The following is a 21,970-nucleotide window of genomic DNA, read 5'->3' as shown; positions in this document are numbered from 1 at the left end:
CGGTCACGAAGTAGAAACCAATTCAAAAATATTTCCTTAATGTAACCAATGCGATAATTGCTATGCTACATATATTCAGTGACTCTGACTTCACAGTGGTGAGGTATAAGTGGCATTATGTTTGTGTGCATGGATAGTGTGCATAGGGCAATGGGTGCTGTACACAAATGTAAGAAGATCAGTCCCTGTCTCGTAAGAGCTCGCAGTCTAATCAGGCATTTCCTTCAGGCTTTTTGACAATGCCCCCACACTGAGCCACGCCTAGGAAGCAGGTACTTGTTCACTTTTCACCTTTAAGCATCGGAGTAAAACAAAACTAGCGCTTAGAACACAGAAAAGCGCTCAGCGAAGCTTCCTATTGTAAATATTTATCAGAGTTTAGCTAGTCTCAGTTATTGCGGGGGGAGAGGATATTGCACTGGAAACCCGGAGAATAAATCAATCCTGTGAAGTTACCTTCTCTCCTCCTTTCCCTCCCCACCCTTCAAAATCCAGTAGTTCTCTTTATTATCTAGATGTTGGGGCTAACTTTCGAAGACGTTTAATTAATCCATATCTAACTGCGACCTAAGGGTTTTCCAGCTCCAGCATGCCAGAGTCAGAAAGAAGAGGCAATTGTTTAGACGAGCAACATAATATTCTTTTAGAGGCGATCACTGATACATACCAGCTGAGGTGAGACATTGGAAATATCTTTTATTTCTCCAGTGTGGCTCATCTTTCCACATGATGGAACAAATAAACCACTTTGCTGCTTCTCTGCAAAGTTCGGCGGGTCCCCTTCAAAACGTTCAAGGTGCATGACATAGTTTCCTGAAAACCCCTCACCCCTTGGACATCCCTGTCTTTCAGTACCTATTGTCACTGCTGTGCGAAAAGAGACAAAATGATGCTCTGATCTTGATTCAAAGGATTAACCGTCGTGCAGTGGGTAAGGGTGTAGGTACTGGTTAGGTGTTGTATTTATTTATTTATTTTTGACATTGCTGTCATGAAAAAAGCACAGCTGGTCCCATGTCCAAGAGAAACCTGCATTCGGGAAATCCATGTAATCTGTAAATAAGTAATAGTTTCCATTGATCATTATTTCAATAAAGAACGTAACAGCTGATATGATCCACACTCGACTTTGCCAGTTGCCTCTTTTAAATGATAACTGCAGCTTCGTTCTCTTTAAATCAAGAGGCTGCCTTTCTCATACAGAGGAAGATAAACAGCAAAGCGTTTGATCATTTACTGCCCAGGAAGGCATTTGTTTTTCATTTTGCAAACGCTTCCCTGTAAGTAATTGTTCTTGTTAACGATGTATTCCTTGCCCTAGTCTTCACGGCGCTATAAATAATCTCGATGAAGATGCAAGGATATGACTTTCACAAGATTGGACAATTGATTAAATCTGTGACCTGCAAGTGCGAATAATCTTGGAAGGCTATTTAAACAGATGAAGGCCTAAATTGTCTTGCTTGTATCTGAATTAATTTCTCATTCATCATCATTATGGAGTGATTGGTCTATTCAAGCTCTTCAGCCTGCTGGAACGAAGCTGGATTTAAATGACACAATTTAAATGCTCTCCAGCTTTAACGAGGCCAATTGAGCAGCTGCAATAAATACAAATATTTTTCTAAACAGCCTTGTTTTAAATAATTACTTAATGCTTTCATGGTATTTTTAAGGGGTAATCTCTGTCTCTGACATCACAAATTCTTCTTTGCTAGGATAGCAGTTGTGCAAACTGTTTGGTGTACTTGCTTGTTTTGTGGATGCAAATATACTTCTTGGGATTGCCTTGTTTAACACTTATCTTGAAAAAGTTTAGTGTAGCTATTCTACGTGTGTGTAAGTTCAGTTACGGCACAGTCATGCAGTTGAATTTGTTTTAAGGGGTTAAATAGACACAACGTGTCTGGAGCTAATAGGAGATATTTTCTAGTAAACAAACCTATTGAATCAGATGGCACATTTTTGTATTTGAGATTGGCTTGGCTGTTTAAAGATCCTGAAATGGCCATCATTTAATCTCTCATCTGTCATTTAAAAAAAAATCCAGATAAAAGCGATTTATTCTTGTATATGTCTTATGTAATAGTGTCGTCTTTAGCTGTATCTGAAGGGTTTTCTATAGGTTTTTTTAACGGTCTAGTTAAAGAATTTATCATCTCCACCCATTTACTATGTCTATTTGCTACGGCTGCATATATCTAATTTAATTCTTGAGAGTGAATGACAACGCATTTTGTTTGAAAATGAACTAGCCAAAAGGCTGAGTTATGTTGACAATACGTGTGTTACTTAGGAAGGTGGGAGAAATGGTGGGGGGAAATTTCCCTCTACATACGGTAATAACTGATACCTTAAGAGTATATTAAGCCATTTTGGAAAAGAGAATCCACCTCATCTTGACATAATTTTAACTCTATTATGACACTATTATGACTGGCATGATATTGGGTCTCGACTTGACATATGGTGGCGGGTGTTTCCAGTGGCTAAACTCCGCAGTGACATAATGCAACCAGCGGAGCAGGAGAATAATTGAAAACAAAAGAATCCTTCAGATATACAAACACAAGGAAAGAGTTAATGGGCACACTTGTCTTTCTGCAGGTGCTGGAAAGCGAGCTAACTATCTAGCAGAGAGCATGAAATATGAAGAGACTATTTCTTAATGATCTAAACACTGGATCCGGGAATAGTGCTGGGGAAAGCAGATCCGATCCAGTTTAATCATGTAACCTTAATAAAAACGTATAGCCTTAGCCGGGAAGGTAAGAGCCAGTTTCGATGTTATCTGGCTAGTGGTGCGGAGGGTGACACATAAAGCAAAACAAAGATGGCCAGAGTGCAGATGAAAAGGGCTGAGTGAGTTGATAGTAAAGGAACAATTTAATGCACGAGATACAAAACTGCTTGCTGGGATCATTTAGCCTTAACCCGCTCTCTAGAGCTCATCTTCTTTTATTCAGTTGTTTAAAATGAGCATTATTCCAAACATATGCAATGCAATCAGTTTGGTCACACTTACAAGAACACGCTTTAATAAGGCAATCAATCAAACGCTAACAACCCGGGGACTGCCTGTTGGAGCTGAATTTGGCTGGATGGAAACTGGAACCTTCTGTGTGGCACATGAGGTACCCGACGACAACCCTGGCTTGCTACTGACAAGTGGGACGATGCACACACCATTTGCTGCAGCTTTTTCCCATGCAGACTGTGCAAAACACGGGTTTTCAAAGGTTCAGAACGTTCTCTCCTGGATAAGCTGCTAACAGGAGGGTAGCATTACTTGTCTTGCTAAACCTTCGCAGTCCAGGTACATGGTCTGTTACCCATTTCCCCTTATCTTTTCTCAGCATACCCAGAAAACCTTACCTCGGATAGAGGCCTGATCTAAAGCCCATTTAAATCAATGGGTAAACTCCGTTTGATTTAAATAGGCTGGATGGAAAACAAAAGCTATATACTTTGTCTTCAATGACTTCTCCTCTTCCCCGTTTCCCGCTCCCCTCGGTTTTTGGAAGCTGTTCCCAAACTGCCGTCGGGATTGGCTTCCAATGTGTTAAAAGAAATCACCCAACGTAGCAAAAGGAAAATTTCATTATGAAGTAATGAGTAATTCCCCCAGCAAGATGCATTGTTATGTCTTCAACTTCAATTTCGAAGTAGAAGTGGCTCAATTACCTAGCAAATACAGTCAATTAAAGGCTGCTGATTGGACACGAGGACGGATCATCGATCTTGTACTTTCCAATATCGTTCCAGACACCTCATTTTCCCTCCCTATTAACTGAAAATACGCCTGGCGTTACGCGACCCGCAGCCTATTTACCTGTCACAGGCAATCTCTGCCCTATGACCGAGCAACAGAGAGATTCACAATCATCTTTGCAGTAGGATCCTCCAAGAAATCTCAGTGGGAAGACAACAACTCCCTGCGGGAGAGTTGTAGAGTGACTATGGCTTAGACTTGTGTGTGTGTGAGACAGAGCCCATTTTATGTAAATTGCTGGGGAAGAAATGCCCAGTCCCGCAATGCCCATCCCAGGCTCCCTGACTACACCTATCCACCGCTCACATACACATGGGATTGGCTAAATAAGTGCAGAGATGTGGTGTGTGGTGTATGTGTATATATAAAGACAGAGAGAGAGAGATCATATTAATACGGCTGTGTTCCCAAGAGGAGCAATACGCCCGAATGAACGCTACAGCCTGCTTCCATCCTGGGGCATGCGAGATTACAACGAAATCCTTGTGCAAGCGAATATCCCATTGAAGTCAATGAATGATTTGCCACCAGGAAGTCTGCAGGATCCTAGCTAGCTGTGGGCAGTTGAAAGAGGTCCTCTTCAGTGTTCTGTCCCTTTATCCCATCTGGCCAAATTCATATATTCTGGGTGCTATACTGTGCTGTTATTCATTCATTCATATTTCACTGCACTGATTCTTTTAATGAATGAGATGCATTTTAAGAGAGGCAGGTAAATCAGCCTCCGCCCCAAACTTTTAAATCTTAATGCCTAGATTTGATTTGGGGCTTTTAGTACACTCTTTTGCCACTGTCTGAAATCGCAATCGTCCTATTATTCATAGAAGGAAATAGCATTCTAATAATACTTTGGCGTACATGAAAGGCCCATCAGTTTTAATAAAAGAAGGAGATTTCTGCTTTAAAATTGATGGAAGGGGTTGGTCCTTAATGATGAACGTGGAGAATCCCCCCCACACACACACTTTGGATCAGTTTTTCAGATAAGCAGTTTTTATTAAAATGAGAAATAGTTTGAGAGGTATTTGTATCTTTCTTCCTCTTGAGCAGTCACAACAGAAATATGTCATTCGCCCCATTGTCCTGCGGACAAAAAGTCTTAAATGTGACAATAAAGTATACAGAAGTTCATCGGTAATTTAACACACAGTAGATAACAGAGGTGTCAAAATGTCTTTGTTTCAGTGCACCATTTATATTCCTGACTGTTGAAGTGTAACTATAAGGAACTGCAAGAAAAAGAAACGGTAGTAAGCAGTAATCTTAAGGGTTTTTTTAAAAACAAACAATAAAAATATTTGTGATACAGTATTAAAATTTGTCTCGCTCTTTATTGCGACATGGTAACATATGGTAACAGTGAATTCTTTGGGCTATTTAAAAAGAGAATTCATTAAACAATTTCTGTCTTGAAGGAAACTATTAGCCCGGTCCAATATTTGTGTTTTTAGAATTTCAGGTTGACAGCTGCACTGCACTCAGACAAAAATCCAAGCAAAACCACGAATACTATCTTCCACTGTAACATACAAGAAGCAAAGGGAAGAAGAAATAAATTAATCTCAAGGAGGAGGAAAGACTTTACACACAAATGGTGTGAAAGTCACATACAAATGCAGAGGTTGGGGAAGGAGAGGGGACGAGGGGAAACTAACAAAAAAAGATGGCACTCGAATCTAAAACCCAAACGCTGCAAAGGAATAGAAAAGGAATAAGCCAATGGGAGACCTGAAGGTGAAATACAAAGGAAGGAAAATCGCCTTTGCTCTAATTTGCAGACTAGTGATTGTCTGAAGGAGTTCAGCTCCCTGTCACCTAATCTCTTCCCTTGGCGGCTTGTTAACGTTTGGCACAGGGTCTCTGTTCAGAGAATATTATACATTCGACATTCAAAAAGCCTTCTTACATATACATCACTTGCTAATTTCGTCAGTGTGTGCACATTTCAGCAACTGATAATAGGACATTGTTAGTTAAAGGACAAATAGCTCTGACCCACAAACTGACAGGATCTTTTTTTTTCTGCCAGTTTCAGTCTGTCTCTTAAAAATAAAAGTTGGGAGGAAGGAGGAGACCAAATATTGGATTTCTGCTAAAAAACGAAGGGTTTATATTACTGAGACAGGGAGAGAGGTAAAGAATGCAATTAAACCAGGAAAGTAATGTACAATATGTCACGGTTCTTTACGGCAAAAACATTTTTCTTGTTTCTAGAAATAACTGGATAATATTGTTGAGTTGCTATCTAGAAACCCTTTCAGTTGGTTGTTGAACAATCTGGTAAAGCATAAATCTTTACTTTGTATTATGCACACAAGACATTTTATTATCAGCAATTTTTCTTTCAAGTTTTTCAGATTTTACTTTTCAGTCATGTATAATTGGGCATAAATATTTTGCTGTGTTTTGGAGAAGTTCTGTCCCTCGATAGGTTATCTGGCTATAGAAAATAAAGTTCTAGCTCATTTCTATGGTATATTGTAGAAAGTAGTGTATATCAGTTTTTGCCTTCATAGTGCAGAAGCCTAAATTCCTCCTTATGCGCATACATCACTAGTGGTTTTTCCTCCCTTCTTCTTTCCTGTTTTATCTTGGAATGTAAATCTTTCAAAGACTGAGCTATTTTAGTCTTTTTTTCCCCATGGGTGTCCACTTATGGGAGAGAACAGGATTAAATAAACGTTGGATGTACGTACTTTAACCGTATGTGAGCCCATGAAAGGGGCATATTATTTATAAACCTGAGATGAAGCTTTATCTTGTTAAAGGTACTTCTTCCCGCTGGTCTATGGATACTGAGGTTGCTTTGCTCAGCACCGAGGGTGTGAAAGTGAGAAAAGAGTCAGTCCTGGTTGTGGCTGAACAGGTAAAGTCTGATCCTGAAGGTCTCTGTGCCAGTCCATTGGACTGGCTGCTATGGCAAGCCAAGCATGAGCAAGGGCTGCCTCCAGCGCTACCGAGTCCATGAGTTGGGGCAGGGTAAAGAGAAGGATGTCTGAATGCACAGAGCAGTTCTGGTCTAGGGTAAGGATGAGAGAGGACCCTAAAGGTGTCCAGTGGTCTCAGAGGGGTACTGAAAGGGGTGGCAGCAGAGGCCGAGGTGGCTCCAATGCCCATGTGGGAGTAGTAAGGAAGGGGCAGGTGAGATGGGAAGGGGTAGGGAAGATTGCCAGTTGCCGCTGCATGACTCATCATGTACGTGTAAAAAGCAGGATCTGCTGGGTGAGGCCAGGTCATGGCCAAACGCTGCCTCTTGTCCTTCATCCTGCGGTTCTGGAACCAGACCTGGGAGAGACAGAGGAGAGAAAGAACGCTCTTAAAACCTGCACAGGGTCGGGCAGACAGAAAGGCCATGCCAGAAGATACAACTGTTTGGATACAACTGTTTGCTCCCTCTGTCCTCGCTTCAGACTGCGAGGCACACACACCAAAGTCCTGACTGGTACATTCATTTTCCACAGTGAAAATATAGTGTGCGAAGGTTGATTTGCTGGCGAAGAAGCGCTAACCCACTATTTTAACTATATAGGTTGAACTGGCAAAATAAAAATATATCCTTCAAATAATGAGCTGTCATCAGTAAAAACTACAATTTGTCCACGTAAAAGTTGCTATAAATCTAGACGGAGATCTCAAGTGGTGGCCTTTTTGTAGGCACTTTTTTCTTTCTTACTTCAGAATTGCTTTCCTACTGTATTTGCTGTGTATTTACACACACTCCGAACAAGTGTACCTACTGCCTAGAAGCACTGCATCCTTCGCACCATCTCGTGAACTCCACCTGGGGCATTTGCTGTTCAGTTTGTGTTTTATTTCAAAAGGTTGAAACGTTTCTGTTAAATGCTTATTATTTAACATTTCCCAGAGTTTAAAGGAAACGAATTCTTAAAATCAGGTGAAAGGAAGATTAAAAACACTTAGAGGCTGGGCTGTCAGAGGCTTCGCTCGTCTGATGGCTAGTAACGTTTATTAAAAGCTACCTATAGCTGCTTTTGTGGAGAAAATAGCAGGGCGCAGCCGGGAAATGTTTGTTCTGAAAGCGCTTCCCAGAGTTTTGCAAGGAAGCCTGGCCGTTTAGATTTACATTGTGCTAATTGAAAACATGTCCAAGCGGTGTGTACCTTGATGGTGGTTTCTGGCAGATTTAAAGCAGCTGCCAGTTCACATCTTCTGGGCCTGGACACGTAATTCTCCCGGTAGAATTCCTTCTCCAGCCGGGCTATCTGCTCGCGGGTGAAGGCTGTGCGGTAGCGGCGCATCTGATCGCTGGCGTTGCAGGCCAGTGAACCCTGGGAGCCGCCGCTGCCTCCGCTGCCCTTGGGGGGCTCCCCCCCGCTGCTGGGGCTGCCACCGGCCAAAGCCTCCGAACACTGCCCTGCACAGTGGAGGAGCCGAGAGCAGAGACACGCGTGATACACAGACCGGGGGGTCGTCCCCGCCCGCCTCCCCATCGATCCCCTGCTCCTGCTGCTGTTTCCCCCTTCCTCCTCCCTCCAACTCAGGACAGTATCCACAGCATCCTCTCTTCACAGGCGCAGCCCTGCGAACGCTGGGTGCACTGACCCCCAGCGGCCTGGGCACATAGAGCGTAGGGGCATTTACTTGGTGTTTACTTTCTGGAAGTAAGGGAGTGTGATCTCCCCAGTCCCCTCCTCGGATCCTACCAGGGGCTCTTACTGGTTGCGATGCTCCCTTTCCGCATTGTGTGTGGTAGGAGCTGAGCTCCTCAGCACCCAGTTAAAATATCAGGCTATGCCCCCCCTCCCTCCAGTTGCGTGTTTTCTTTTTGTGGGTGTCCGTTCCCACCACAGTCATCGGGCACCATGCAGTGCAATAGCCATAGCCAGCATCCCCAGCAGCAAACCAGTGGCAAATGGCCTAGACAGACACATGGCAGCAGGCAGAGAGCTCCTTCCTTACCAGGGGTGAGGGTGGAGACTTGGGGAATTCTTCCCTCAGAGTCAATATCCCCTCATGTTAAGTTTAAATAAAGCTCCTGGGCAAATTCAAGGGGAAATGACCTTGTTCTGTGCCCAGTCTCCCAACTTCTAGGAACAGAAAAGGAGCTGATTTGTTTTTCGAGTGGGGTGGAAGAAGGAGTGAGGGGGTGGGGTGGCAGAAGAAAAAGGCCCGGACGCTGCGTTTGCTTTCAAATGCAGCCAGTTCTCATTGTGCCTGAGACCAAAGGCAATTAAATCATTGGGACCATTTCCGAGCTGGCGCCACCGAGACATGGAAGTGACAAGGTAATTTGGACCTTTAACCAACGTGCAAACAGGCACCTACTGCTGCAGCTTTGGCAGCCAGGAGTCGGCAGCGATTTTACGGTCTTTATGGCTGCTTCCGTGCTCATCCAAGCACATTTCACCCTGCTCTCTGCCCGCAGTTACACAAACCGTTTGATCTTGCAAAGCCTAGGGAAGGTTGCTCTCAACCCTTGAAAAACGCACACAAAACAGGGGGGTGGGGTTCCTAGTGCATGCACTATGGAGGAAAAGGCTCGCAGACGGGGTGTGAATTAGAATCCAGTCTTGCTGCAGGAAAACTTGCAAAGGCAAGATGTGTTTAAATGAGGATGCGATTTCACCCACTCTGTTCAGTCATCAGGACTCTTCAGAGCCATATGCGCCTCCGGGTGTGTAACAGCCACATCTGCAAACTGCCCCCTCCCCCTATTCCATGCAGTACAAATGCATAAAAAGGAAACGAATTCGGGTACAAAACCTTACTCCAGCCTGGGCACTAAAACAAACTGAAGCCTGACAGAGATCTCGCGCTCAAGGACTCTAGTTACCCAGCTTGGCCGGAGCCCGCGCCCGGGGAAGGGAAGGGGGAAGCAATGGGAAGTCGTGGTACCTTTGCTGGGCTGGTACTCGGCGTTTCCCGTGGCGCAGTCCGGGGTGCAGCTCACCTCGATTTCCTCATAGAAATCCGACTCGGTGTCCGAGCTGCTCTGTTGCCCTTTGCTAGAGGGGAGCTCCGAGGCGAGTTGCTGTCCGGCGGAGAGCAGAGCTGCTGCCGCCGCCGCCGAGCGACTCTCCGGGACCGTCCGTGTCCCTGGCAGCACTTCCACCTCCTCCTCTCGTCCTCCCCTTTCCCGGGAGGACAAGGGTTCAGATCTGGGGCTCAGGCAACTCCGATGGATCATCTTGTCCTGCGGTTCTTGGACTGGGCTTCCCACTGCTTCTGTCAAATTAGAGACTCTCTTGCCAGCCAGAGTGCCAAGTTGACCTCCTTCCAGAAACATCACCATATCCTTTCTGGGTTCCATTGTGGTTTTCTTAAAAAAAAAATAGCCCCAAGTAGCCCCCCCCGCCCCGCGCCTCCCGCCCCAATCCTGTGCAACGCACAGACCAGTGCAGAGGAACCCGCGGTGAGATAGGGTGACCTTGTTATGCGAACGCTACACTGTGCAGTGCCGGCTCTGGGAGGGATCACCATTGCCTTCTTCCTTCTAAGCTGTCATCCTTAAGGGTGCAATCGTCATTACAGTACCACCGGTGACGCCACACATTGATTGCGGGTGGATAAATAGAAACGTCTGCCACGGCAGAGATGAAAGGAAGAGCCGGAGCTAATGGCTAGCGGTGATGCACCAGGTGGAAGGGCTTGGGATGCGGAGGGAAGTGTGAAAAAGAGATGCATATGGAATTCAGCTGCAAAGAGACTGTAACATGCGGAAAGACTTCCTCAGGGGGAAGCCTTGATAATTAAGTAACCTTTTGATTTTCCTTTTTTTGAAGCAGAACCTTGATCTAAAACGCATCAGAAGATCCAGAGCTGCATTGTAGAAGTGCGAAGATACATATTCAAGCCTCTTCCTTCTACGCATTGTGTAGTGCTTGCAGCCAGCTTCCTTATCACCGCACATATGAGGTCTTAAGAATCCTTTGCAAACACAAGGATAAGGAAACGTTTTATTAATATTTCAGTGTATACGTAGCCTTGGTCACTTGTTCCGTTTCAGCGTTTTTCCTTTGGCAGCGTTTGCTTTGTGATTTTCATTGTTACCAAGGGAGTGTTTTAAATGCTAGAATTGGCGCTAATGTGATTACTGCAGTTGTAAACTTCAAATACTATTACCGATGCGGTTTTCGTAATTGTAGATGTCGTAGCTGTTTAGCACTAACCATTTGAATCCGCTTATGTCTTCTTCCACAGTTTCCATTTGCAAGATGATTTTTCTGAGGTTGGGAGGTTCCCCCCCTTTATAATAAAATATTTTGCATACGATTCTATTTTTCGCAAGAAGGGATAACTGTCGCAAAAACTGCCAGGACGAGAAGCAGGCTCAACAAAATAGATGTTATCAAATCCACTCCTTATGCAAAATAGCAGATGCTGTGAAATATAAATGGCAGGGGCCACCATTTATAAGGTACTGATCAATAATAAGGAACCCTATCTAAAGATAGTGTATATCTGCATACAAGCACTAGCATATGGAGTCTCTTAAGTGTATTTTGATATTTACAACAAGCAGGGGAAGCAACTAATCTATTTTTAAAAATATTTACATATACATATAGTGTAAGGTTATTTTCACCATCTGTTGTAACTAGATTGTCCTGTCTTTTCAAAATGTTAGTGGTTAGTCATGTTACAGAAAAAGTTCACCAAATTACCTTTCCAATCTGGTAGGGAATTTACTGGCATATCTGAGGTGACGTTGTTTTGATAGGAGAATAGGAAACATAAGGAAAGAAGCATTTTATACGTATTTACAGCCCTGTGAAGAGGGTTTATGATGATAATAGGGAAAAGAAACCAGGATTTACAATATTGTCAGTATATAGGTTAAAAATCTGTTCCACATACTACTTTGCGGCAAATCAAATATTTTGATGAGGAGACAGTGACAAAGCCACCCTCCGGGGTCCTAAATACTATAATAATTTACGAAATGTACCATATATGTCTCCAGGTGAATGCGCCGCACCAATTTGTAGCATGCAATTCTGATTATCTCCTGAAATGATGAAAACTGAACACTAAATTTGCATTCTGTTCTCTTCCTTGCAAGTTTAGACAGCCTCTGGACCTGCGCCCCGCCTAATGCTGGAAGAGGAATCGAATTGCAAGACTGGGCACCGGTGGGAAGTAAGATACTTTTTTCTCCGGAAGCTCCAGCAACGTGACGGCCACCCCAGTATAACAGTGGTTGAATTGTTTGTAATGTTGTCATTTTTGACCGTTGGCAGAGGGTATCATCTGGAGAGTGAGGGGAGGGGATTCGCAGCTGGGGAGCTGCACTCCAGTTCAATACAGGTTTGAGACGGAAGTTTATGAATAATCTAGTCCCTTCGCTGATATAAAGCAACCAATGGGTAATGAGGTAGGGGAGGGGGGCTAAAACGATGAGACGGACAAAATTCCAGTTTGTCTTATTCAATGCCAAATGTACGCAAGTTGTTGTCACGGGGTTGAGGGGGGAATCTTGAAGGTAAGATACAGCATTAAAGTGTCTTGAACAAACTGAAATAATTAATCGGCTAAACTAGCCAGTACTGCCGGGGTACCAATCTGCTCAGTACTGCCGGGGTACCAATTGGAAGGGATGAATGAGGAACCCTTGGAAATAGGAACGGCTCGACTGACAACTGTCTTGTGCTTCGCTGGCACTTTAGGGAATGCTTCCCGATCGCGTGAAGAAAGGTATAACTGGGCTTCCTGGAAAATAACCCTTCTGAGAGGTTTGTAGGTTGGGACTGCACTGCAACAGTTTACTGTGCCCCATTTTAAAATGATTTTAAGGTCTGTTCTCCGTGCCTCATAGACATTCAATTTTAGAATAAATTTCTTTATCTGGCTCTCCTTCTGAGTACCCTTCTCCTCCCTCCCACTACCCCAAAAATCTCGTCCTTCAAGTGCATTGGTTTAGAGCGTTTGCCTATGCCTCGTGCTGTCTGAATATCGCAGAAGATCAAACGCTGACCAAACCAGTACTGAGCCGGACTCACACAGCATCAAAAATATCCTTGTTTGCTCACACAAATGCAAAGGGATAAAGGGCCTGACTCTGTCTCTGTTCAAGTCAAAGGAAGTTTTGCCAGTGATTTAAATGGGAGCAGTATAGGGCCTTAAAGAGGTCCTCTTTAGTTTCTAAACCCTGGTTGGATCGTCACAGTGGATAATTCCTTTTACGTCAACAATTCTGTGGTAGAACCGATCCCTGAAATTAACTCCCACCTGATCCATTCTCACTTCTTTGCAAAGCCCAACCTCCCACGTAAATGAATGGGAGACTTCAGTGCGCAAGGAATGAATGCCGGACTCGCTTGGCTGTAGTCTGTCTAGTGTTTACCACAGATCTGTCAAGACTCGTTTGGAGGGAGACTCCCTCATTTGAGATTAATTTCAAGCAGTTTGGAAAGCATATCTCGCACGGTTTTGCTGCGTGTTTCTATGAGACATTTAAACCCTAACGTTTTATTCTTAAATCTCCCTCATACAGATGGCCACAGGCATGATGTAGTACTCACTTCAGTTCAAAACGTTTAAAATCGATTTATTCAATCGTGTTTACAGCTTTCATTGCTGATATATGGCTGAAGAGAGAGACCAAAGGGATGGCATTCAAAGGGTAATATGTCAACTCAAAGTTTACCAATTCTAAAGAGGGAACGAAAGGAACGGGATTCTTGTATGCCCACGAATAAGACCTGTAAATAGTAATGGAAAATTTATACATTACTGCTAATGACACTTTGACACATAGAAAACAGAAGATTCCCTTTGAACTAATCTGCTTGGGAAATAATTTTTGATTAATCCACTTCTCATATACCGCTAGGTATTATTTTTAATTCGCCAGCCAATATGGTGTCAAAATAACCTTTTAGTGATATTGTCTAATTTTTATTGTCATTTGAATCTATGATGGTTTTTGGTTTTCTCCAAATTATCCCTGCGCCCTGTCTCCTTTTAAAAATGTTTTAAAATACATCTCTAAATTAGTAATAACCGAATACCCTTATACCTAACTCAAGTGAATTACAAAAACAGAAAGCCTATTTTTAAAATGTTAATGGGTGGTGTTAATAATAATGGTGTAATTATCACTGTTTTATTAAGGCTATTTTTATGACATTGTTAGAGGTGAAAGCTTTGGGGAGAAGGAAATAGGGGCTTTATTCTTTAATTCTTAGGGTGTAAAGACAAGATGATACAATAAGAGCAAATAACGCACAAGTGGGAATAAGGATAAAGAGCATATAAGTGGTATGTGTGTATATGGACATACGTATGTTCTGTGTTCTGCTTAGCAAGCAGAAAACGAACCCCAACATCTATATGTAAGACATATTCCTTTGTTCCTTATTTTTAGTTGTTGGACACCGGAAGCAGAAGGCAACGGAAGATTTCTAACCTGTTTGCTAGAGCAATGCTAAGGTAGAGCCCGATCCTGCTCCCATTAAACTCAATGGGAGTTCCACCATTTACTTCAAATGGAGCTGGATAGGGGCCATTCCTTACTCGAGTGAGTGAAGATTATCATTTCCCGAGTCCCATTTAAATACGTAAAACTTCAGTATCTTTTTATGTGGAAACAGATGGTAAAAATAGACATGCATCGTAAACTAACTGATTTGAAGCTATTTATCCTGTTAAGCTAATTCATTACAGGGACAGATACCACCCGTTCGATCTTTTTTAACTTGACAAATATTGATTCAGAAGCCCGGCTTCCTAGGTTTCTTCTGATTCTTTTCAAGCTTGTCCAGAAAGTCCATCTGGAAAACTAACAACACTTTTGTGCATGTTTCAATGGTTTTTGTGGCAACTGATTATATTTGTTTAACAGGAGCTTCTACCCACGTATCTTTGTAAAACCACTATAGAAAGTACTTGTGGTGGATGTCATTTATCCACCTGCATTTCTCAGACAAACAAATGGAAACTGGTATCCAGAGGGTTTTTAATGGTGTGTCAGCGCCTAATTATTAAAGCTGACTGAATGAGAATTCTTCTAGGCAAATGTAATCCGACTAATAATAGAAATATTTAAGAATGTGATTAATAAATAGCTATAATTGTATTGGGCTTATTATTTTACTTTAAAAGTTTCAACAGTGACTGTTGTTTTGATTAAATTAGCGTGCAGAGGTTAAAAGTGGTCTTTTCTCTTTGAATTCCCCCCCCCCCCCCCGTGCAGAATAGAATGACTGGTTCACTACCTGGAATTAATTTGGAAGGGAAAAAGTTCCAGATATGTTTCACGATTCAATTTCATGAAAGTCAGTGTCATGTTTTATTAAACCAAAATGACCGTTCTCAAAATGTGGAGATGAGCATCAAAGTGTAGCATTTTTCCGTTCAGTAAAATGTGATGAATCGTGTAATTAACTGGTCTAGAGACTTTTATGTCCATATAGTATACTTCCTTCCACTCGGACAATGCACAACAAAATAAATAGCTTCCATAATTTTACATGCTGATCGTATGAGATGTGCATACATATTAATTCACATAAAGTCTACACAGCGCCATATTTTACGAATGAATGGCCCCCTGCTCTTTCCAGAGATGAAATGACTGGAATAAAAAGAGTTTGACACCAGGCACATACACTGTAAAAGAGTTATATATGGATTAGGTTTGTAGCAGCATCCTTTCAAGTTCTTTCGAGTCTCTAGTTTTATGTATTTGATTACTCTTGTCAGGCATGATCTTGCTCTTCTTGGGTCAGATTCTGATACTCATGTTAAGTAGTGTCTTATTCTACAAAGAGTCTTATTGAAGTTAGTGGGACGAGTTGTTGAGCAAGACATGGTTCAGCATGAGAGTATCAGAATGTGACTCACTGAACTCAATGTCAAATTTTCATTGACTTCAGTAGGACCAAATCAGCCCCTTTGCCCCAAACACCTGCTATGAGATTTTTGGTCTCGATCCTTCATTCTTTATTCACGTGAATAAGCCCAAATGAAGATTCCTATTTAAGTCATTGAGTAAGGAATGCAGGCTGGGGTCATTCTGCCTTAGGTCCTGCAGGGAACTGGGTCAAATGCTTCAAGCCAGCACATCTGAACCCAGGATAGATAAGCATCCCTTACTAGAAGCCCCTATGATAGGGCACAATCCTGCTGTTTATTTCAGTGAAAGGGAGTTTAGCCTTTGATTTGAAAAGGAGAAGGCTCGGGCCCGGTATATAGACCCTTCTGTAGGCTTTTGGGAAATTGTTATCCTAGTCATGCGCAAAACAGCGGCTCTGTGGTGTTACCATGCAAAATGTGATTAAAAACCTTGTATCATTAAAGGAATCCCGAAGACAATTTCCAAGTATGCAATACAGGTTAGTGTATCATAAAAAAAGATAGAGTTGCCTCAGAGTGACCCTTGTTAATATACTTCTCTCTTCTCCTCTTCTACCCGTCAGATATGCACTTCACCTTCCCACTGCCCCCACAAAAAGGAGGACAAAAACTCACACAGGAAATTCAGGCACACATGTTAGAGGGGATCAGTTTGGTCTCTGGGGAGCCACTAATGTCTCTAATATTAAGTAATTGTGATAACATGATCATATTTCTGCATTCACATATAATAGTGCCAGCGACATTGTTGCATAGGTTTTATCCTGTCTTATTATTTTGAATACAGGAGTCTGAGGCGTTCCTGTCATCTGATCCCATTGCATAGCTCACATCAATAAGGAGAAAATGCAAACATAGACTATACAGCTAGAACATTTCTGGAAAAGCATGAGGCCTTTTATGCTTAACTAACAACCTTCAATACTGGCTAATGGTAAGGAGATGCTAATGTCAAAATAACCATTAGCCATTTGCACTTGTTCAAAGTTGGGTGTAAAACGCTGCCAGAGCAAAATGGTAGCATTTGACACGAATCTGGGACAGGTGCAGGACAGAGGAATATCCGGCCATGAGCCTGGTTATAAAAAACAGACGAATAGTACAATTAAACTGAGCACATGTGGCTTCTTATGTGAAAGAAACCTCCTTCTTCCTGCCCCAGAGCTCATAGATAGAGAGGATAGGCCGTAGCATCTAAAGAGCATAAGACTAAGGATCTTATCCTGAAATCCCCAAGGAGAAAACAACGAGTAACCAGGTAACGCTCATGACAGAAAATATACTTCTGCAAGCGTACATTGCGTTCGGCATGGATGGCGAAATTATCTTGGTGCACTCTGCGATTAAGAATAAAGTACAGATGCCAACGAAAAGAACTTAATTGTATCATGGCAGTGTGAATTGTCTCAAGAATACAAATCTGTGGGTTAATAAAGGACCAGATCATTCAGGTCAATTCCTAACTAGGGAAACAAACCCATCGACTTGAATGAGAGAGGACTGCTATATTTGACCCTATATTGTTTCTTAATTAAAAATTGTCTCAATATTTATGTACTTATAGATTCCCACAGGCCATAGACTCCCCCTAAATAATTCCTAGCGCATATTGTTTAGAAAAACACTTAAACTTGATTTTAAAATTGTCATTGGTGGAGAACAACGCCATGTGTTGTATTCCTGTTGTATTTTGTTATTCCATTTCCTAGGCCTCTTAATAATGAGATGGAGGAAGGAGCCAGAGGGAGAGCATAAAAAGCCATACAATAGATATTCATTTTGCCAGCGAACCTGAGCTAACTCTTTAGATCATATGTAATAGAGATGCAGAATTTCAACCTTAAATGTGACTGCATTTCTCCCCTACCTGTCCATAGTCATTCTTTAGTAAGTTAAGGCCTCAGAGGCTCAGAGGAAAAACTCTGGTAAGCCTTTGATTCTGATATTTACTATGACTCTTATAAATGTTTAAAATCAATATTGTTTATTAGAGAGGACATCCATAGTGCAGAGATAATAGAAGAGAAAAAAACTAAGAGAATGTACCTCATTCAAAAGAAGAAGTCTTAATAAAAGCCTTTCATGCAGTTTATAGTAGCCATCTAAATATACGCTGTATAGCGATTTCACATGTTCTTCCTACAGCAGGGCCTGTCCCCTATTCCTTGATGTCAGTGAGAATTTTGGTTCTGTAAGGACTTCATCTCGGCCTTTCATAGCGTTAACATAGGCCGAATTTACCCATATTTTTCTTAGCTTCAGCAAAGAAATTGGGGGCAAAATAGATGTACAGATAAGGTAAAGCTCTGCTCATGTTTGTCTGCCATGCTCGGGAAAACATTGTTTTTCTACCTCATTATTCAATTCACCACGCGACTGGCTCGTCTCCAAAGTAGCTGAAACCAGCATTCTAATACATTGTGTGGGGTCCAATGAAGAATCGGTTCAACCACCGTGTGGATTTTCCGGAAATCTGCCATTAAAAATAACCTCAGTTGGAAATAGGAGATTATTATTGCATCTCAGATACTTCAAAGAAAAAACCGAATTGAGAACATTATTTGAATTGGCTATACTGTTGTTTTAAACTGTGTGTGAGGTCATACATGTTAATATAGATCTACACTGCTCAGGTATTTTGTATTTGTGAGAGAGGGGAGGAATAGGCTGCACATACCCGGGAACACAGCAAGAGAAACTCATAGACTGCTTTTCGGCAAGGAAAGTAAAGCACAAGCCCAACCTTTTCAGACGAAGCTGAAGCAGGTATTTATTATTCGCTGCAGACAGAACACGGCAACGGGGGGGAGGGGGAGAGAGAGAAAAAAAATAAGGACAATAGAAGGATCAGCAGATCAGGAGTTGTAGCTACTGACCCAACCCAAGCGCTGCTTAGTGGGGTTTTCCAATTCATATTTTTTTGACTACTGTACGGAGGTCTCCTCTCTCGGGTTATGCACCACCGGAGCTCGTTTTGAACAGAGTAGGAATGGTCTTCCAGCCCAGGGTTATGGGCGAAACACGTACATTCAGTGAGACATCTCTCTCTCCTTAGCTACTATGTTCAACGGCAAAGCACAGCGCAGCCAGCACCAGCAAAGAATTCAAGAGGACACCGAAGGCGGTCGGAGGGGGGAGGGAATCAAAGCATCACTTATTCAAAGTCTTTGCGAGGCTCACTGGAACTAGAAGTGGGACTAGAGGTGTCTGTTCTGCTTCGGCTCTCCATTCTGCTCAGTGCCAGGGCTGCGCATAACCAGCGCTGGGAGCTTCCCCAGGCTGCAACCTTGCGGTCCTACCAGAGCTCCAGTTGTCTCATCCCACCTCCCTCCAGCCCAGCGGCCCACTGCAGTGATCGCAAAGGGTTTGCACAAACTGCTGTCTTCTTGCGCCCCCCACTGCTGATGGGCCGCAGACATGACAGGAGCCAGCTAGTCCGCCCTATGCTTGTGCTGGAGAGAATAGGTGGCCACACAGGCTGCTGCTGCAGTGTTGGATATCCCTGCTTTGCTTTTATTTTCTTTGCCTGAAGTTGTTTTCCTTTGCCCATGTTGCGAGAAGATGGGGTAGGTCCCTCCCCAACTTGCTAGCGGAAGAAGAGAAGATATGCTGCCCTTACAAGACATTCAGAGAAAAGGTACAGCCCAGGTGGACCCTGAAGGTTCCCAAAACGGCCGGGTGTGCAGGGGACAGGAACAGGAACACCCCGGCTGACTGATTCCGTTTGTTCTGTAGACATGTTCGATTGGCTACTATTGTTTTGTCCTTCCGTGCGACCTTGGAGCCAAGAATATTTGGAAAGATCTGAATTAAAACTGCTCAAAGCACGTAAGATGAAAGAGAAGCTCTCCCCTTCCCACCTCCCCAAAGCCCCCAAAGCCTGTGGACAAAATGTTGACTACTAATGTAAAACCAGCCGAGTGGTAACAACATGTGAGATTTGCTGCACCGCATCTCAGTGTAGTGATCACATCAGTTTATAAGTGGCTGATCGTTTTTCCTTTATCATGTTACCATGTTCTCCTGTGTCTATTCCAGCCCGGAGTTACATGCATTGTTTTTAAGTGGACATTTTCTATAGGCGTCTGGGGATTTCTATACACGGACAAAAAGTATCAAAATGGGAAAGTGGGGTTTATGGATCAGAAGAAGTCAGTGAAACTGAGGGGCTGAAGTGAATACATTTACTTATTTCAATATATTTACAATTCTCCCATACAAATGTTGTATTAGTTTACACACATACATATTTATACATATTATAGTATATATGTGCATGTATATAAAATCATAGATGGTTTTCATTATAAATCCACATAGCCAGTTTGAATCACTGTATTAATGTTTGTTACTGTTATCCATGTTGGTTAAAAATAAAAACCATTTTGAAACAAATTCTAATTATTTCTTTCTTTATATTTGGCCCGGCTTTCCAATAATCCTCTTACTTCTACTTTTCTAACTGGCCCAATATATGCTATGAACGGGGAGGAGTGGCCTGATCCTGATATGATTTTTTTTCCTCTGGACTTCAGCTGGAACAAGAATGGGACTCTCAATTATTGGTCACTACAGTAAAACGTTCAGATTTTAAATGCCAAAGTCTCTTTTAATGTACAGGTTTTCACATTCCTCTCACCCAAAGTATTGTGAGTCTGGCCTGAAATTATTTGAGGGCATTTTAAAAGCTAAGAGAGTGCTGCAAACCAGAATCTTAAACTAGTCACTATCAGCCCCCTCCGAAGTCCACTGAAGTCCATAGGAGCCTTTCCACTGATTTCTAAGCGCTCCAGGCAAGGCCACCCTGGCCTTCCGTTCCCAATAAAAAACGTCCGCTGGAAATCTAGATTCTCATTAAACGTTTCCATGTTGGAGAATGTATATAGCTCTTTTCTATATATATATATTCTGTCATAGACATACTCTGAAGCTAAGCACAGAAGTTTTCAACACATTTTGTTTTCCCTTTGCTGGAGGGAGGTTGATGAGCCCTTAAGATAAATCAGTCCACCCTTATTAATTTGGTTGAAAAGAACTGCACTGCGTGAAAAGCAAATATACCCCAAGTTTCAGAGCTTTGCTTGCCCCCCCACTCCACCTGGTATATAAGCACTTAATGTTAAAAAGCCATTTTGAGGTTTACTTTTTAAAAAATGTACCATAGTGCCTAGAAGTATGTCCTCCTCATAAGCACATTCTTAATGTTTTGTGCGTGCGTGGGGAGGTTTAGTAACCCCTACAGTGGAACAAAAAGCAGAGTCCACTCCAACCTATTCCTATACAGTATTTCCTGGGAGAGCCCACCTCGGAGAGAAGACATCTGGAAAGCACATTGTCAGTGGAAAGGAAAAAGCATCTGGAATAAAAGTGATCCGAAATACAAGGAAAGAGTGTGAGGAAGTAGTGAAGGTACATCCTAGAAGAGGGAGGAAGCCTCTGGCTGTAGGGATGGGCGTGGAGAGAGAGCAAACCTTGGCTGTGTATGGGACTGGAGACCACAAACAGGATGCCTAGAGGCGTATAGGGGGGAGGAAATGTGGATTATGCTTTAGGCCAGGGTGTATTGATGTCAAGGGAGAATGAGCAAGTCTGCGCTTTGTGCCTGGAAACTTAGTTTATTAAAAACATGATCGTTTACCTAGTGCCTCTCAGCTGGAAGATTCTTAAAGTTCTTTACAGGGTACAAGTTCTTTACAGGGTACAACAGATACATTATGAGGACCCTCTTTTCCCCCACTGAAATGCAGCCACTTCTGGGTTGGGAAGATTTGTTTGTTTGTGTGTCCACCACCCCAGGAGAGAAAGTGCCGAAGTTTTTTTTTCTTTTGAAACTGTGAGGGCACGGTTCGCAGGCTGTGGGTCATTAGCCAAACGGAATGTTTTCCAGCAGAGTTCTGGGACTCCGGCTGTCGATTTTTAGGTCTGGTTTGATAGGAGGCACCTCCGGACCAGAGGTGCTCAGAGAACCCTGAACGAGAGGAAAGAGGGCAACCTATTGAATCAGCATCTCCACATCTCGCAGCACCTGGTTTATCCTATACTTGCACCACTCTTGGAAGATGAAAAGTGCTGTTTGAAAATGAATTATTATTGTGACTGTTGTATTGAAGGCTTCATATCCAACTGCTGTGCAGACTTGCTCTAATAAGATCAGCGCCTGGCTGAGGAGGTATGGATGCAGACAGAGTGGGGTGGAAGAAGAGAAGAAAAGGAATGGAGCAACTTTTTGACGCACTAACCCCAGTCATTGCAATCATATTGTTTCATGCAAACTAATTGCAGTCTTTGGGGTTTCTGCTAAGGGAGTTTAACTTGCCATAACTGGACCCTTTCAGAATTCCTTTTTGTGTTCTCCCGATCTGACCTCAATAAAGCAAAAAG

General features: G+C 42.7%; 1 protein-coding gene and 1 long non-coding RNA gene across 3 annotated transcripts; one reads left to right on the top strand and one right to left on the bottom strand.

Annotated features, from left to right (window-relative positions):
- Positions 1-6,526: 6,526 nt before the first annotated feature.
- Positions 6,527-10,043, bottom strand: EVX1 (even-skipped homeobox 1). 2 transcript variants are annotated; one of them, XM_030549328.1, is made up of 3 exons: positions 9,629-10,043; positions 7,894-8,147; positions 6,527-7,057 (listed from the first exon to the last, which is right to left on the bottom strand). In XM_030549328.1, the coding sequence occupies exons 1-3, from the start codon at positions 10,041-10,043 to the stop codon at positions 6,527-6,529; spliced, it is 1,200 nt and encodes a 399-aa protein (XP_030405188.1). The 2 variants fall into 2 exon arrangements, with proteins under 2 accessions (XP_030405188.1, XP_030405187.1); XM_030549327.1 differs by having other exon boundaries at positions 7,894-8,158; positions 9,637-10,043.
- An 825-nt stretch (positions 10,044-10,868) lies between these two features.
- LOC115644871 lies at positions 10,869-14,730 on the top strand. Its single transcript, XR_003998611.1, has 4 exons — positions 10,869-11,150; positions 11,796-11,872; positions 13,227-13,355; positions 14,100-14,730. It is a non-coding gene; the product is annotated as an uncharacterized LOC115644871 (long non-coding RNA).
- Positions 14,731-21,970: the final 7,240 nt, after the last annotated feature.

The sequence above is a fragment of the Gopherus evgoodei genome, chromosome 2 (genome assembly GCF_007399415.2).
Source record: "Gopherus evgoodei ecotype Sinaloan lineage chromosome 2, rGopEvg1_v1.p, whole genome shotgun sequence".
Lineage (NCBI taxonomy): Eukaryota > Metazoa > Chordata > Testudines > Testudinidae > Gopherus > Gopherus evgoodei.
This window is presented reverse-complemented; position numbering and strand designations above follow the sequence as displayed.

Excerpts from the sequence above, each read along its gene's own strand:
- EVX1 (XM_030549327.1), bottom strand. The coding sequence starts at position 10,043 with ATGGAACCCAGAAAGGATATGGTGATGTTTCTGGAAGGAGGTCAACTT. Across the intron at positions 8,159-9,636 it reads GGAAACGCCGAGTACCAGCC|CCACTGTGCAGGGCAGTGTT; the intron begins CAGCAAAGGTAC and ends CTCTCGGCTCCT. Across the intron at positions 7,058-7,893 it reads TGCCAGAAACCACCATCAAG|GTCTGGTTCCAGAACCGCAG; the intron begins GTACACACCGCT and ends TGTCTCTCCCAG.